Source organism: Pyrus communis, chromosome 10 (genome assembly GCF_963583255.1).
Source record: "Pyrus communis chromosome 10, drPyrComm1.1, whole genome shotgun sequence".
NCBI lineage: Eukaryota > Viridiplantae > Streptophyta > Magnoliopsida > Rosales > Rosaceae > Pyrus > Pyrus communis.
The window spans coordinates 5,430,338-5,446,519 of record NC_084812.1 but is presented as its reverse complement, the minus strand read 5'-3'; the positions used below and the strand labels follow the sequence as shown (position 1 = coordinate 5,446,519).

The 16,182-nt window shown below is 37.2% G+C and overlaps 4 protein-coding genes across 4 annotated transcripts; 2 read left to right on the top strand and 2 right to left on the bottom strand.

The window, feature by feature from the left end:
- Positions 1-116: 116 nt before the first annotated feature.
- On the bottom strand, positions 117-1,399 carry LOC137747720 (uncharacterized). The gene is made up of 3 exons (XM_068487879.1): positions 1,181-1,399; positions 816-953; positions 117-629 (listed from the first exon to the last, which is right to left on the bottom strand). The coding sequence occupies exons 1-3, from the start codon at positions 1,397-1,399 to the stop codon at positions 117-119; spliced, it is 870 nt and encodes a 289-aa protein (XP_068343980.1).
- Positions 1,400-6,960: 5,561 nt separating this feature from the next.
- Positions 6,961-8,028, top strand: LOC137746675 (probable glucan endo-1,3-beta-glucosidase BG4). The gene has a single exon (XM_068486676.1). It carries the CDS (start codon positions 6,961-6,963, stop codon positions 7,972-7,974), a length of 1,014 nt encoding a protein of 337 aa, XP_068342777.1. The 3' UTR covers positions 7,975-8,028.
- Positions 8,029-9,472: 1,444 nt separating this feature from the next.
- On the top strand, positions 9,473-10,755 carry LOC137748449 (probable glucan endo-1,3-beta-glucosidase BG5). Its single transcript, XM_068488600.1, has one exon. It carries the CDS (start codon positions 9,473-9,475, stop codon positions 10,502-10,504), a length of 1,032 nt encoding a protein of 343 aa, XP_068344701.1. The 3' UTR covers positions 10,505-10,755.
- Positions 10,756-10,877: 122 nt separating this feature from the next.
- On the bottom strand, positions 10,878-13,417 carry LOC137748448 (12-oxophytodienoate reductase 3-like). Its single transcript, XM_068488599.1, has 5 exons — positions 13,162-13,417; positions 12,835-12,975; positions 12,033-12,163; positions 11,754-11,936; positions 10,878-11,667 (listed from the first exon to the last, which is right to left on the bottom strand). Exons 1-5 carry the CDS (start codon positions 13,239-13,241, stop codon positions 11,006-11,008), a joined length of 1,197 nt encoding a protein of 398 aa, XP_068344700.1. The 5' UTR covers positions 13,242-13,417; the 3' UTR covers positions 10,878-11,005.
- Between the last annotated feature and the right edge of the window lie 2,765 nt (positions 13,418-16,182).

Below are 16,182 nucleotides of genomic sequence, written 5' to 3'. Positions count from 1 at the left end.
TGCACAATTTCTTTTTCTTGTAGCTTCTTGAGACTTTGAAAATTCAAGTGGCCAAGCCTTTTATGCCATAGCTTTGAATCTTCTTGCACTTCCATCTTGAGTGCAAATTGAGTTGCCTACTCAATTGTAAGAGGAAAGCTTCTACTCTTCCTCATCTCAATCTTAGCCAAAAGTTGTTCACGATTCCTCCCATCATATATCTTGCAAGTATTGTCTCCAAAATACAAGTAGTAGCCATGCTCAATGAGTTGTCCAAGACTTAGCAAATTTTGCTTTAAATCAGGAACTAACATGACATCGTTGATGAACATCTTTCCATTCTTCGTATGCACGAAAATAGTACCTTTTCCCAATGTATCGACTAGCTGCCCATTTCCTATCTTCACTCGGGTTGGGTTTGTAGTGTCAATATTATGGAGAATGTTCTTATTCACCGTCATATGATTACTACAGCCGTTGTCCACAAACCAAACTTTAGCTTCTTCTTGGATGGTTGTATCATGACCAACATAAAACATATTGGTCTCTTCACCTTCTGTTTCGGTGTAGTGAGCTAGCTGATTATCTTTGTTGGTACAATCCTTTTGCATATGCCTGAATCTGCTACACTTGTGGTATTTCACTTTTCCCTTGAACCAACATTCACCAGAATGAGCTTTGTCACAAATTTTTCACTTCGAAACATACGAACTCTTCTCAACCTTTTTCTTCTCTTCAAAATTACCCTTTCCTTCCCACACTTTGTTTTTGCCTTTCCAATTCTTGTTGGACTTGGCTTTGCTTTGACTTGTACCAGCTTCAGTTTTTGGACTCACTGTAAGTGTTTGGAAAGCATTTTCTACATCATTGTTGTCATGCCTGGATAGTCTTTGAGCAAAACCTTTGAGTGAACCAATCAATTCTTCAACACTCAAAGTTGACAAATCCTTAGTCTCCTCTATGATTGACCATAACTTTTCATTTGATTAATAATCTCAGACAATCCACTCAGGTAATCATCTAGCAATTCATCATCTTTCATTCTTATGTACTCAAAATCTCTTCTCAAAGATTGGAGTTTGACTGCCCTTACCTTAGTAGAGTCTCTGTGGACTTTCTCTAGCACATCCCAAGCTGATTTGGCATTTGTCTCGTTCGAAATTTTCGGAAAAATTTAATCTGAGATAGCATTTTGGATGACCCCAAGAGCTTTTGCATCTCTCTTGATATTTTCCTTCAGTTCCCTTATTTGAGACTCTGTCAAAACCACAGTATTTAGAGGTACCACATAGCCATCTTCAATCAAGCTCAACAAATCATGAGATACAAAAATTGTTCTCAACTTTGTCCTCCATAAGTCATAATTCACTCCACTGAAGATAAGAGTTCGAATCTCTCCCCTGCTACTTGAACCAGCCATGAATTTGAAAATCTTGACTCCAGGGTTTCACTTAGAATTTTCCCCCTTTTGAGAATAAAAAAACGCCCCACTCTTTGATCAAATTGGCTCTGATACCATGTTGGTATTCAAACCATCTTCATCATTAATAAAACTTGAATAAAAATGAGAAAGATGGAAATCTTTTTAAGAGGCAGTAGCAGCAGCAAAATAAGAAAACAGAGGGCAGAGAGGATACAGGAAAAACAAAGAGTAGAGAGATCTTTCTTACAAAGAGATATTTTCTTAATTTGATTTTAGCACATGGGACATCTAATAAGGCATTTAGACAGCCCTTTTACAAAAGATCTTAGCCATACATGTGGCATTATATTAGAGACTCAAAACATTTCATATTACATAAAAGGATTAACTTTAAAGCAAATGATTAACTTTAACAGGTTGAACTCTTTAAATTTGATAGATTCATATATGTTTAAAAATATACTATGATTGTCAATTCAAGTTAACAGAAATTATTTAAGACGATAAGCCCTTCTTTCCTATATTCTTCTACTGATTTAATTCATTTATGTGACAAGAAATTAATTCTTTCTGCTCGACCCTAATGTATATGATTTTGTTTTAATGTGAATTTGTTTTTTCATTTCGCGGATGATTCATTTTGTACAGTACTTGGTTTGAAGGTTGCTGAAACCCTCTGGATTGCTATTTCCATGTAGCATCTGCACAGAAGAAAAAGGTTAGTATGATTAACGCAAGGCATGCATCTTTTAGATTTAGAAAACCCAAAGGATTATGACAATGGTAAAATTTTGGAAGATAATACAGAAGAAACTACAAATTGTGTATCACTAAGTAGTAGAACTGAGCAGCACGTGCGGAATGGAACAGTGGAGTTTTCTCAATCAGGGAGATTTACACCTAGATAATCAAGTGCTTGATGGGGATTTTAACTTGACGACGAGAAGGGTTAGTGGAAATGTTGTTGTTCCAGTTGATCGTGAAACCAAGATGGTTAGTTTCAAAAGAGAACCTGGTGGTGCAAATGCTGAAGTTTGTGAGGCCTACGTTGATGATTTCTTTACAAACAGGCACACTGTAGAAAGGCAATTACCAAATCCTGTCCTACCTCTCCTGCGTTTCTATCAATACGAAGGCTCTGATTCTTCCTCCAGGTACGTCAGTTATTATCTTTTTGGTTTCTTACTGATTCATGGCCCATTTAAGGTCTAACCTTCTGTATTTATTTCATTTGCAAGCGTTTTATGCAGCTTGCAGGGCTCTCCTAGTGAGAACAGAAATTTTAGGAGTGATGTTGATTTTACAGAAACGGAAGAGGCATCTTTCTCTAGCCAAGGTGCAAACAATCATGGATCATTGCAGATAATAAGTGAGTAGTACCAATTACTTTGCTCTGCTAGAGGCCCCTGCTTCACGACTGACTTTGGGTTTGATGCACCTCATACTTTGCAGGTATTATATAAATTTATATAAGTTGTGACTAAAATTTAAATTAAGCATTGATGACACTCATTCGAGCTCTCTTCGCCTTTCGACAGTACACTGTAGGAGCTTTGATTTTATTGATTGACAAACCAGTATACGATAGGAGCTCTGATTTTATTGATTGACAAAACAAAGATATGATACACAAAACGTAGTAGAGTTTCAAAACAGAGAACAGTTTCTGATTCTGTTTATCGACGTAATCATCCTGTTGATGCTTCCCTCTATTCAGCCCTGAAGACACTTTTTGGTAATGCATGTCACGGCATCATTTTGTTGATGCTTCCCTATATCAAGCCCTGAAGACACTTCTTGGTAATGCATGGCACGGCATCCTAATCTCATAACATTCTCATCCAATGTTTTAAAAGGCGAAAGCGTAGGTGAGGCGTTCCATGGATAGTCTTACCTAGGCGCGAAGTCTCACAAAACCTAAATTTATATACACACACATATAATATCTCGATGAGATATATATAGAGTCTTAAAAGAGAAAAACAAAGAATAATATATAACAAAATTATGCTAAAAAGTACGGATATCTTTTGAGATTTTTAGGTCTATATATAAAAAAATATTAAAAAAATTCTTTGTGCTTATCTTTTAGTTTTTTAATATATAGAAAATAATATAAAAACAAAAACTTACAAAAAAGAATACTATAAGAATATGCTGACAAAATATTGTTAGGAAAGAGAAAAATCAGCCACAAAAGCTTGCATCTTCTTCGTTTCTCCAAACTCCCTGTAACCCAAGAAAAAACCCAGATTTCAACTGGATTTTTTTCCAGGTTTTGTCAACTTTTAAACAAAGCCGACGCCCAATCAAACGCCCTGAGGTGCGCCCCGACGAAGTTAGGCGAGTTTTTCATCCACTCCCACAAAACATAGGCGAAATTGCTGCCGCCCCCCCCCCCCCCCCCCCCAAGGCCGCCTTGGCATGCTCCGAGGCGAATTTTTTAAAACATTATTCCCATCGCATGCCAAGCGCTCAAAACGTTGGCAAAATGCATGTCAACAGTGATGTTTTGGCGTGCCACGATGCGAGGGTTAGCGTGTCAAAGTGTTAGACAAATGCATGGCATGACAAGCTAACCTTCGCATCGTGGCACGCCAAAACATCGATGTTGGCCCCGACACACCATGCATTATGTCGACAATTTGCGAGGCTTGTTATGGCATGCCATGATGGGAGGGTTAGTGTGTTGAGACAAGTCATGGCTTGTCAAGACTTGTGACATGTCATCGCATGTCAACAATGATGTTTTAGCATGCCACAATGCGAAGGTTAGCGCATGTTAGAAAAATGCATAACCATGACACACTAACCCTTGCATCGTGGCACGCCAAAACATCAATGTTGGTCCCGACATGATAAGCGTTGTGAATTGTCGACATAATGCATGTCATGACATGTCATGCATTCTGTCTACAATTCACAAGTCTTGTTATGGCGTGCCACAATGGGAGGGTTAGCATGTCAAGACAAGTCATGGCTTGTCAAGACATGTCATCCCCTGCATTCTGCTGACAATTCGTGAGGGTTGTTATGACATGCATTTTTCTAGCACTTTGCTTATTATTTCGGAATAATTTTTTATTTTTTTTAAAAGATCTAGGAAAAAGTAGATCCTAGGGCTTAAAATTAATTTTTTAGAAATTAATACAAAACAGGACGCTAGTCATATATGAACGTGTTCTTACCGGTAAAAACACGTTCATTAATAGAGCTGAAAATTTACACGTGTTCTTACAGGTAAGAACACGTTCATTAGTAGATCTGAAAGTTTACAAGCGTTCTTACTGGTAATAACCTTTGTAAATTTTCAGCTCACTCATGGAACGTGTGCTTACCGATAAGCACACTTCATATATAATTGGCTACTATTTTTTAGTAATTTCCAAAAAAAATAATTTAAGACTCTGGGGTCTACTATTTCCTAGATCTTTTTTAACACTTTCAAACATAATGCCTTTGATTATCACATATGATAAACCACTACTATCTTCTTCCACGACTGGATATAGTCCTATCAGGAGTCCAATTTCTAATCTACTTTGAATTGTAATTATGTTATCACTTGTACATTAGTTTTGTCCTCCACGGATTACTATTAGCTTTGTACTGTATAAATATCAATGATCAGTAGACTCGCTCATTCATTGAGTTAGAGATCACAAACTTTGTTCTATTGTCTTTCAACATATACGTGATTTTTTTACATCCACAGAAACAAAAAGATCAGAGAGATATAATATCAGTCTCTTTTTTAGAAAAAATTCAAACTGAAGATCGTTAATCTCTTTCTTAGAAAGAATTCATTTCCTCAATACGTAGGACACCGAATCAGCATCCGGGAAGCCACAGCTTGTATTCCATGCTCTCTAGTGAACCCAGCAACAAATGTACCAGTTTTGAGCCACGTGAAGATAGGTCAGTTTTGAGCGCCAGTTTTGTTGAAGCTTATTGAGCCTTTCGATCACTGTCAGACCTAGAATAAGTGGATCAGAGTCAACAGCATCCATGCGAGCAATCGCCGGTGACAGCATGAAAATGTATCAAATTAAGACTCAGAGCTATACGAAAATGAAACATAGAAATGAAAAATGCAGAAACTCACAACTTTTTACTTTTTGACAACGGATATCGTTAATGGGTTAAATTTTAGTTGTCAGGATAGGATTGCTTTTCCTCACTGCTGTAAACCGCCATCTACGAACCTAGTGCAAATTTGAAATGTTTCAAATCAATTTACAGCCTTAGTAGAATTCCCCATCGAACAGAGAAATATGGATAAATATTGGTCAAAATGTCAATAAAAAGTATAAAATGACGAAAACTTGCTATAAAGAGTAAAATGTTAATTGAGGGGGTGTAATTGAGATTTTGAAGGATTTTAATTCTTTTAATGAATCTAAGGGTATTCAATCGGGATTTTAAATAATTCTCTGAAATTCAAGGTGTATTCAATTAGAATTTGAAGGTAGTTTATTAAAATTCTTAGAAATCCGGATGTATTCAATTAGGATTTTAAAGAAGTTTATAACATTCCAAGTGTATTCAATTAGAAATTGATTTTAAAGAATTTGAGAAAGTTGAGGAATTAGAGGGAATTAGAGAGATTTCGTAGTGTATTTTAAGCATCCACAAATCTCACCTCTTCCCATGAGATTTCGAGAGAATTGAATCAAAATTTTATATGAAATCTCTACAAATCAATTAAACTCCATAAAAATCCATAGATTTATAAATCTATTAAAGTCTCTCAAATTTTCATTAAGCCCAAATTGTTAGAGCAGTCAATAGCATGCATCCTCATCACCAATTCAAATAAAATAAAAAATTGTATTCTTAGCTAATTTGTCCAATTCCAAATTTACCATCTTTTTCCATAAAATTACCGTCTTATCTCGAATCAGTTGAATCTGTAATTGTAGAGCACTAATTGTTAGTGTGTGTGTGTATATAGAGGAATGGACACCTATCAGAGACTCAAATTAGATAACGTAGACAGACTAGGCTTTCATCATCTGGATCAGGCAATCCAATCCTTCCTGTAGAAAAACCACTGCACGCCGCTAATCTGATCAGTGTATCTTGAGGTAGTATCAACCTGCTATTCCTTATTTCATTTTTTTTTTCTAGAATACGATCTGTACTTGAGGGTTGTTATTTTGTTGATTTTACCATTGGATGGATATTCTTGATAGAACTGTTTCCTGAAAAAATTCCTGTGCATAATCTAAAAATTTGTATGGAAGGAGTGCAAGAAATTTGAGAGGATCAATATTTTGATTACAATGAAAGTAATCACATAAAGAGTGCAACAAATTTATGTATGGATGTATATGTATGTATATTATACGTATATGCTTTCTAAGAGAATTTGTACGTATATGGAAGGTTGTCCTCCGTTTAAGCTATATATAGTTTCGTATTATACTATTTCGGTCCATTTGGACAGGATGCTAGCTCCACAGTTTTTGCTTTCTGTCCCATCTCTCATTAGTTTATTATGTACACTTATGAAGGTTTACATATATAACAGGCACTCGATCGGTTATCAGAAGGTGATGGCAGTTTTGCAATGGATTGCGCTCATGCTGTCGTTTCTAGCAGCGATTCAAGGTGTTGTGGATGGTTATTCGGTTGACATTGGTGTTAACTATGGATTGTTGGGGGATGACCTACCTAAACCTAGAGAAGTGGTTAAACTCTTCAAGGCGTATGGTATTGGCAAGGTAAGGCTGTTCAATCCTGATCCAGATGTACTCTGGGCACTGAGGGGGCAAAACATTGATGTCATGGTAGGCGTTCCTAATGAAAACTTAAAAGCTTTGGCAGAAAGCCAAGGTGCTGTGAACAACTGGTTTGATAACAATATAGAGCCCTACCTAAATGACGTTAACATCTACTTCATCACCGTTGGCAACGAGGTTATTCCCGGTCCCTTAGGAAACTACGTTTGGCAAGTAATGCAGTATCTACAAAACATCCTCGACGAAAGGAGCTACCGTGGTATTAAAGTCTCCACTGTTATACCAGGGACTGCCTTAAAAACTTCATTTCCACCTTCAAAGGGTGAATTCAACGGACAGTCGAGCGGTGTAATGACTTCCATTTGTGGGTTTTTACTTTTTCGAGGATCGCCACTTATGATCAATGTGTATCCTTACTTTGCCTATGCATCAAACCCTACCAAAGCTCCCTTACAATATGCTCTATTTAATTCATCAACACCCGTACACGACGGGAACTTGAGCTATTACAGCCTGTTTGATGCCACCGTTGATGCTTTTATCTCAGCAATGGAGAGAGTCGGGGGAACTGGTGTCGAGGTGGGGGTATCGGAGAGTGGCTGGCCTTCTGCCGGGAACGGAATTTTCACTAGTCCGGAGCTTGCTGGTACATATAACCGGAATTTCATGAAACGCGTAACCTCCCTGAAAGGGACACCAAAACGACCTGGTCATTACATCGAAGGCTTTATCTTTGCCCTGTTCAATGAGAATCAGAAACCAGCTGGTGTGGAGCAAAATTTCGGACTGTTTTATCCTACCATGAAACCTGTTTACACTGTATTTTAATGATTCAACATATCAATTTGATATGTAATTAATCTTTCATGTATTCATCAATAAAGTTACACATCTGAGTTTTCTTTTAGTTTTCGACTTGATTTCATCCTGTATTTCATTCAATTGCAACACCATATCGGTTTATTAAATTTCGAAATTTGAACATATAAGAAGAATTGGATGGAAATTGGAATGCAAAAAAATGTAAACTTCAATCATGGATTCGAGCCATAATAACATGGTTTCGTGGAGAACATCACTGGATGTGGATGTTCGAAAATGAATGTTTTTTCGTTATTTTTTAAACAATCAAAGAAAAAGATATACTATTACACTCTATGAATCATGGCTCGTTTGTATGTGCTTTTAAAATAACTGAAAGCGCTTTTACAAAAAATAATGTTTTTGGATTCCAAAAGCACATAGCTGGTGCTTCTTGCGGAAAGCACTTCAAGTGCTTTTTCATAATTTACTTTCATTTTTATTAAGGATTAGTTCTAAAAACATTTTCATCAAAAGCACTTTCAATTATTTTAAAAGTACATCCAAACGAGCTCAATTACTTAAGTAATTATCCGCGAAATTAATTCAGTAATCTCTCCTTTTATCAGGAATAACTTCCCAAAATTAGTTTTTAGACACACGACAATATTTAATTTAGAAGGGGATAAGGCCACACATGTGTGAGCAAAATGGACTCACTTAGTCCCTTGTTTCCGCAATCATACTAAGAAAGGTAACTTTGAAAGTCAAATAATACAATTAAATGGGTAAAACTAAAGAAGTAAGCAGTTAACCAAACAAGGAAACAAAAGTAAAATAAATGAAAATCTGTGACGAGCATGACGAGTGGTGATGGGGATTCAACGAATCAAAGAAACCAAAACAAATACTAAGGTTTCGTGAAAATTTGTGGATTTCTGTTATCCGTTTGTTGTAGCATCTTAGCTAATTTGCGGACTTCCTAATTCACCATTTTTCCCCGAAAATTGTGTTCTTATCTCCAATTAGTTGAATCTGTACTTGTTGCAGAACAGTTAAACATATATATATAAAGAGAGGAATGGTCACTTTCCACAGACTCCATTTTCATCATCTGGATCAGCCTTCAGTTAATCAAATCCTTCCGGAAAAAACCACAGCGCGCCGCTAATCTGCTTAGTGTTCCTTGAGGTAGGATGTATCAGCATGCAATTCTTTATTCATACCTTTTTTTTCCTTCGAAAGATACGATCAACTAGCCGTAGTGTAATAGTAGAGTAAAATTTTTAGTTTTGAGGGTGTAACTGTTATTCTGTTGATTCTACCATTTGAAATCCTTGATAAAACTTTTTAATGAAGCAACCAATTCATGTATAAATGTATATATACAACCTATAAGTGAGTTTATATATATTTATACTGCTAGCTAGCTCCACAGTTTAGCTTTCTGTTTCGTCTCTCATCAGTTTGTTATGTACATTTTATGCAGGTTTTATATTATAAGGCACTCAGTGATCAGAAAGTGATGGCAGTTTTGCAATGGATTGCGTTCACTCTATCATTCCTAGCAACCATTTACAACCACAACATAGAAATTGTGGAAGCTAAGATGACACTTGACATCGGTGTTAACTATGGGACGTTGGGGGATAACCTGCCTTCTCACGAAGATGTGGTTCAGCTCTTCAAAGACAACCATATTAACAAGATGAGGCTGTTCAATCCTAATCCGGAGGTACTCAAAGCGCTGATGGGGCAAGGAATCTCCATAGTGCTAGGCATTCCTAATGAAGACTTAGCCAGTTTGTCGGAAAGTCAAGAAGCTGTGGATCAATGGTTTGCTGTCAATGTACAGCCCTACATAGATGACATTGAATTCAACTACATTGCCGTTGGAAACGAGGTTATACCCGGGGAATTAGGCAGCTTTGTTTGGCAAGTAATGCAGTATCTACAGCACACCATCGACGAATACCACTACCAAAGCCTAAGGGTGACCACTGTTTTGCCAGCGACTGCCTTGGGAGTTTCATATCCACCTTCAGCCGGTCAGTTCAGCGGAGAGGCAGCCGGTATCATGGCTTCCATTTGTCCCTTTTTGAATTATCAAGGGTCGCCCCTTATGATCAACGTGTATCCTTACTTTGCCTATGCGGCAAAAGCTTCCGATATTCCCTTAGACTACGCTCAATTTACGGCAACAAAACCCGGGTTACAAGATGGGAACTTGAGCTATTACAACCTATTTGATGCCACAGTTGATGCTTTTTTCTCAGCAATAGAGAAATCCGGGGGACCTGATGTAGCCGTGGTGGTGTCCGAGAGTGGTTGGCCATCTGCTGGGAACGGAGATTTCACTGATACAGAACTTGCCGGGACGTATGTTAGAAATTTCGTAAGACATATAACCTCCAACGTAGGAACACCGAAAAGACCCGGTGCTTACATAGAAGGCTTCGTCTTTGCAATGTTTAATGAGAATCAGAAACCTAGCGAAGAGGAGCAAAACTTCGGAATATTTTATCCCAACAAGAAACCTGTGTATCCTGTATTTTAAGGATTCAACAAAAACTTGTATATACGCATTAATAAAGTCACATATCCGAGTTTTTCTGTGCGCTTTCTACTCCATTTCATCTTGTATTTTCAAGCTCTTAAGTCTATAAAACATTAACCAATTAGCTTGTTCAGAATTGATCATGTAAGAACAACTTCTGCTAAAAGAGCACGTACAAAATTTGTATTCAAAGCCAAAGCAATCCATGCTAAAGCACTTGGAATTGCTTCTTGAAGAAGCACATCACAAAGTGCTTCCATGACCTAGAAGCGCTTTTCAGTTTTTGGAAAAAAATAGTCAAAAGAGCAATCTCTCGTACTTTTTAGCCTTGTCAGAAGCAATCATAAACAAAAGCAAAATCATCTCAAAATCATGTAAACAACCACATAACCTTATATTATTTGAACCAGATCACTCAATATCCAAATGGTAACCTTAAAATATTTGAACCAGATAATTCGATATCCAAATGGTACAAGTACAATTTCCAAAACATTCAAATCAGAGACGGGAGAGTGGTTCCTCTTTCCCGTTTGATTTGTTCAGAAAAGGGTAGTCAGTGTACCCAACAACAGGATCTTGTGTGTAGAAAGTCTTCCTGTTATACCTGGTCAAGGGTGCATTAAGCTTAAATCTCAGAACCAAATCAGGGTTTGAAATAAAAAGGCGACCGTAGGACACCAAATCAGCATCCCCGGAAGCCACAGCTTGCATTCCAAGCTCTCTAGTAAACCCTCCGCTAGCAAGAAATGTACCGTGATAAGTTTTCCTCAAAGTCCTCATAAACACAGCTTCCTCTTCATCACTACCAGGTTTTCCAGCTTCCGCTTGACCATAGGCTGCGTAGCGAGGCTGAGTCACATGAAGATAGGTCAGTTTTGTGCCCCAGTTTTGTTGGAGCTTATTGAGCCTTTCGATCACTGCCAGACCTAGAATAAGTGGATTAGAGTCAACAGCATCCATGTGATCAATAGCTGGTGACATTCGGACCCCAACTCTATCAGCACCTATTGCTCCAACCACTGCTTGAACAATCTGAATCAAGAATTTGCACCGGTTTTCAAGCGATCCACCATACTCATCTGTTCGATCATTGATCCCGTCTTTCAAGAATTGGTCAATGAGATAGCCATGTGCCCCATGAATCTCAATTCCATCAAAACCTAAACAACATGAAAATGAATCACAATAAGACTCAGAGCTATACGAAAATGAAACATAGAAATGAAAAATGGCCATAGAAACAGACCCGCACGAATGGCATTCAAGGCAGCCTGGCGATATTGCTCAACAACTTGAGGAATTTCATGGGTTTCGAGTGCTCGAGGCTTAGGGTAAAAGCCATAAGAGCCATCCGGCAACAGAATTCTCCACCTCCTTGAAACAGGATTCTTGGTTGACGATATTGGTGCTCCCCCAGCAGGTTGATAAACTAAATCAATTCAAATTAAAAGTAAAAACAATCAGTTCACTGCTCAAAACCTTAAACCAAACTCTATTGCAACAATTGATTGAATGTGAAGTTTACCTTCATGAGATGAACGGCCAACGTGCCAGAGTTGACAGAAAATAATGGCACCTTTGGCATGAACCGCGTCCACCACCTTCTTCCATGCCTCCACTTGTTCGTCGTTGTAAATCCCAGGAACATGCGGAAATCTGCTTCCACATTAACAATTCAATATCAATAAGGCACATCATTTGGAGAAAAAAAAAAATTCACAGAAAACTTTTATCTTTGACAAAAACCTAGATATCCAAAAAAAGAGCGAATGGATTCAAATTAACACGATGAAGTGTGTGTGAAATAGTAAAGAGTTCAAACTACAAAACATTATTGAAGCGTGTTAATAAAAACAGTCCACCATTTTACCTTAACGTTATTAGATTGTAAATCAAAACCGAATTTTAAACAAGTCTACTCGAGTTTAATTTAATAATCTGACAACGTAATATATTAAACCATTAGCTGAAAGAAATGAAGCATTGTACTAGACATTGATTAACCTATTGAATTAACTATAGAAAACTAGTACAAACTCAGTTTTTTGCAGACTAGTTTTGAGGTCCACTTTGTGAGGATCCTAGGCATTCTAGTCATTTATTATACATTGTGCGGTCAGTTTTCGTCAAGTACTATTTGTGTTTAATTTTAAGTAAAAAACGTCAAATAATTTCTGATTTTACGATGCATAATAAATAACTAAAATATAAAGATTTCTAAAATCTCCAAAATAGTGAATAATGGAGATGATTACTACAAAATTTGATAGTGCCACCCTATAATTACTAAAAAGCCAATGAGAAACAATCGGAAACTACAAAATTACCCGGCCCCAGTGTCGGAGATGATAGTGCCTTCACTGATTAGAAAGCCGCCGGCGGTTGATCTTTGAGCGTAGTACTCGGCCAGTGCCGGCTGCGGCACTCCGTTCAACGCCCGGCACCTCGTCATCGGCGCCAGCACCACCCTGCCAAAAAGGACGAATCCGTCAAAACACCCCCAAGCTAAACAACCAAATGACAAATATACGCTCCCGGATTTCGGAAGAAATCGGAACCCGCCAAATGAGACCAACTGCGAACTGTCCTGAGAAGGAAGCACCAAACTTGATGCATCCGCGAAGTATTGTACCATCAAAAAGGGAAGGACTGACCTGTGAGAGAGATTGAACTTCCCCATCTTGTACGGAGAAAAGAGAGTGGTGTGCCCTCCCTGCGACGAAGCCTCCGCCATTTCTGCCGATCTCAGATTGCGGGGTTGAAATCTAAGGACGAGCAACGAAGTCAATACAAAGAAGAAGAAAAGGAGGGAGCTTTATAAGCAGGGGCTGCCTGTGATCCTGTAGACGCACGGCTCCTGGAGCGCTGCCGTTGGGATGATGATGGAGGACTTTTTGGTTGCTGATGCTGCCCCTTGTTAGTGGGTTTTAATGGTGGTGGTGGACGGTCAACCTTGGCGGGACCCACGACGGAGAGAATCATTGGGCGTTTGCTAATGGCAATGAAATTCACGTGGGGATTAATGTATTTCCGGAGAGATTTTTTAAGTAATGGGTATAGGGATAGTAAATTACATATTACTATTCAAATTGTAGTTACGTGTGTTAAAAAGTTAATAATTTAAAAAATAAAAATTTTCACCCTTAAAAACAGATAATATTCTACTCGTATACCGGTCACAATAAAATATTTATCTATTTCCGGTGCCGTTTGTTTCCGAACTTGGAAAGTTACTTGAGACGTGTTTGACCGTCGAGTTGACTGGACTCTGTTTCCTGTTTGTGTTGACGATGTTGTGGTCGGTAATGGGCTGGATTTTGGTTTGGGTTTGTAATGTGATTGAATTAGGCCCAATTTGTCGATTTGGGTCAATTTTGATCTATAAATAATTGAATTGAAAATTCATGTTTCAATTGATTGGAGCTGACCATGTACTCATGACATGAATAAGGACTTACATAGTATATGTACATCATTATTATGACATTTTGTGCTAATAAGGCAACTATGTATGAAAATTTCTTTAAATGCATTCTATCACTGACACAAAATATCACGTTGATAGTTAACTCATATTATATAAGCTCATCCAAAAAACAAACAGTACACTAGTCACTAGCAACAATAAAGGAATGATATTCATCTTTTCCAATCCTAAAACCAAACCATGCTCTACTCTATTTAGTTCACCTTTACATGTTAAGTGTTGTTGGTTATGGGATGGAAGATAAGGTATTAAACATTTGAGATTTAATTGATGCATTGCGGTCCAAGTCTTTCGAACGATAGGCGTGTAAGCAATGACTTTCTTCATCAATACTCAATAAAATATCCTTGTCATCATGTAGTATAAGAGTAATACAACATTGGTATTTTATCCGATTCATCCATTCATTAAGAGAGATTTTTCAGTGTGTCAGAAACACGTCTCGGTACATCAAGTTATCAACTGTTATAACACAAGAGGCTGGAGACTTGAAAGAAAAAAAATCAACCACTTGTGGTATAACACTTAATGTATTAGACCGTGTTTCTAACACACTAAAAAATTTCTCATCAACTAGATACTTCCAATTGTTGCATTGGCAAAAGATTTGAGACTCGTTTGGTTTGATTTGTGCCACCAATGGCAATGAAAAGTCATAAAAATACACCCACAACTCCTTCATCGATCTATACACATACATTATGTATCAAAAAAATTATTGTACATATTAAATTGAAGATCTATACAAATTCAATTGGAAATCAATGTCAATTAAGATGGGGATCCAAGACTTGCACAAAAACATGATAGGAAGATATAATTGAAAATGTCCATGATTACGCATTTACCATTTGTGAAAGGGAAAATGAAAAGAAAGGCCAAATCTTTTGGATTTTTGGCTAATGAAGAAATATCATTTTCATACTCAACCATACCTTACTACTAAGAGCTATAATTTCATTTTTATGAGCCTTAATCATGGTGGTTTGAGTTTGTCTCGTATACTCATAACAATCTTATGCCAAAAGTTTTTATGCCAATCTACGTAGAATTGACATAAAGGTTGGACTTTCTTATTTTCTTCAAATTTGATTGCATGTCATTCCACTTAAGATTTGACATTTCCTTTGAAGATGCTATAAGAGTTTTCCCACCTTTCAGCTAACCTATTCTTATTAATCTACTCTTTAACGCACATACCGACGTTACCCATCAATTCTATATGTCATTATTTGGTCGCATTGCACAGAAACAAGATGTTTGACATATCATAGTTCCTAATTCATTAAACTACCCTTTCAAAATCAAAGTACTTTATCATATTACGAAGAAATCGAACTCTTAACACGTCGTAAAACTAACATCACTCATCTATATTCCTCAAATGCACAAATCCTAATAATTTGCTTTTTTTGCACACCTTTTGTTTTCTCCACTTCTTTGCTAGGGTTTGGTAGGTACAATTATATGATGTTTAAAAGCTTAGAACAGGTAAAATTCATAATTCCCCACCCCACAGTGTCACGCTAGCAATGATGTAGTCATGTTGGTCATCCAGTTTGAACTTCCACCCAAGCTTATAACTGACGTGGCATGTGGTCCCCATCCCATACAACATGAGTAGCAAGGGGACAATTTTGTCACCCAAATCATGCCTACATGTCCACGCTCAATATATATTTTTATAAGTTAGAAAAATAAATTTAAAATAAAAATAACCGACAAAATATTAAGAATAAAATGAGTAAGAAAACCCATTGCGCCACGTGTCCTCCACATCCCTGTAAACGGTATAAGCATTTACACCTCACCAACCCCCAAAAATGTCTAGCGAGGAAATGCGAGATCCGCGCCGTGCGTACCAGACAGAGAGAGCAACGCCACTAGTAAAGAAAAAAAGATAATATTTTTAAAATGGGAAAGTATTAAATAATTAGGAAAAAGTAGAAAGAAAAAATAAATAAATAGAGGAAGGTGGGTCAATGTGATACAATAATTTTTTTTTTTTCAATCAAGCGATAAATTTTGTTAAACTTTTTTGTCACTCACTTGTCACTCAATACCATAATATAGTATTGTTATACTATCTACTTGTAAGTTAGAGGATTTCTTCGGTACAGTCGATATTTTCATAGAAATATTCAAAAAATTAGAGAAAGACAAGGAAATGGAGGGTGAAGTCTAAACT

Coding starts and splice junctions, on each gene's coding strand:
- LOC137746675 (XM_068486676.1), top strand. CDS start 6,961: ATGGCAGTTTTGCAATGGATTGCGCTCATGCTGTCGTTTCTAGCAGCG.
- LOC137748448 (XM_068488599.1), bottom strand. CDS start 13,241: ATGGCGGAGGCTTCGTCGCAGGGAGGGCACACCACTCTCTTTTCTCCG. Junction 12,976..13,161: donor AAGTTCAATCTCTCTCACAG/GTCAGTCCTTCC, acceptor CCTTTTTGGCAG/GGTGGTGCTGGCGCCGATGA. Junction 12,164..12,834: donor ATCTCCGACACTGGGGCCGG/GTAATTTTGTAG, acceptor ATGTGGAAGCAG/ATTTCCGCATGTTCCTGGGA.
- LOC137747720 (XM_068487879.1), bottom strand. CDS start 1,399: ATGGCTGGTTCAAGTAGCAGGGGAGAGATTCGAACTCTTATCTTCAGT. Junction 954..1,180: donor GAGATGCAAAAGCTCTTGGG/GTCATCCAAAAT, acceptor TCAAATGAAAAG/TTATGGTCAATCATAGAGGA. Junction 630..815: donor ATGCTTTCCAAACACTTACA/GTGAGTCCAAAA, acceptor TGTTGGTTCAAG/GGAAAAGTGAAATACCACAA.
- LOC137748449 (XM_068488600.1), top strand. CDS start 9,473: ATGGCAGTTTTGCAATGGATTGCGTTCACTCTATCATTCCTAGCAACC.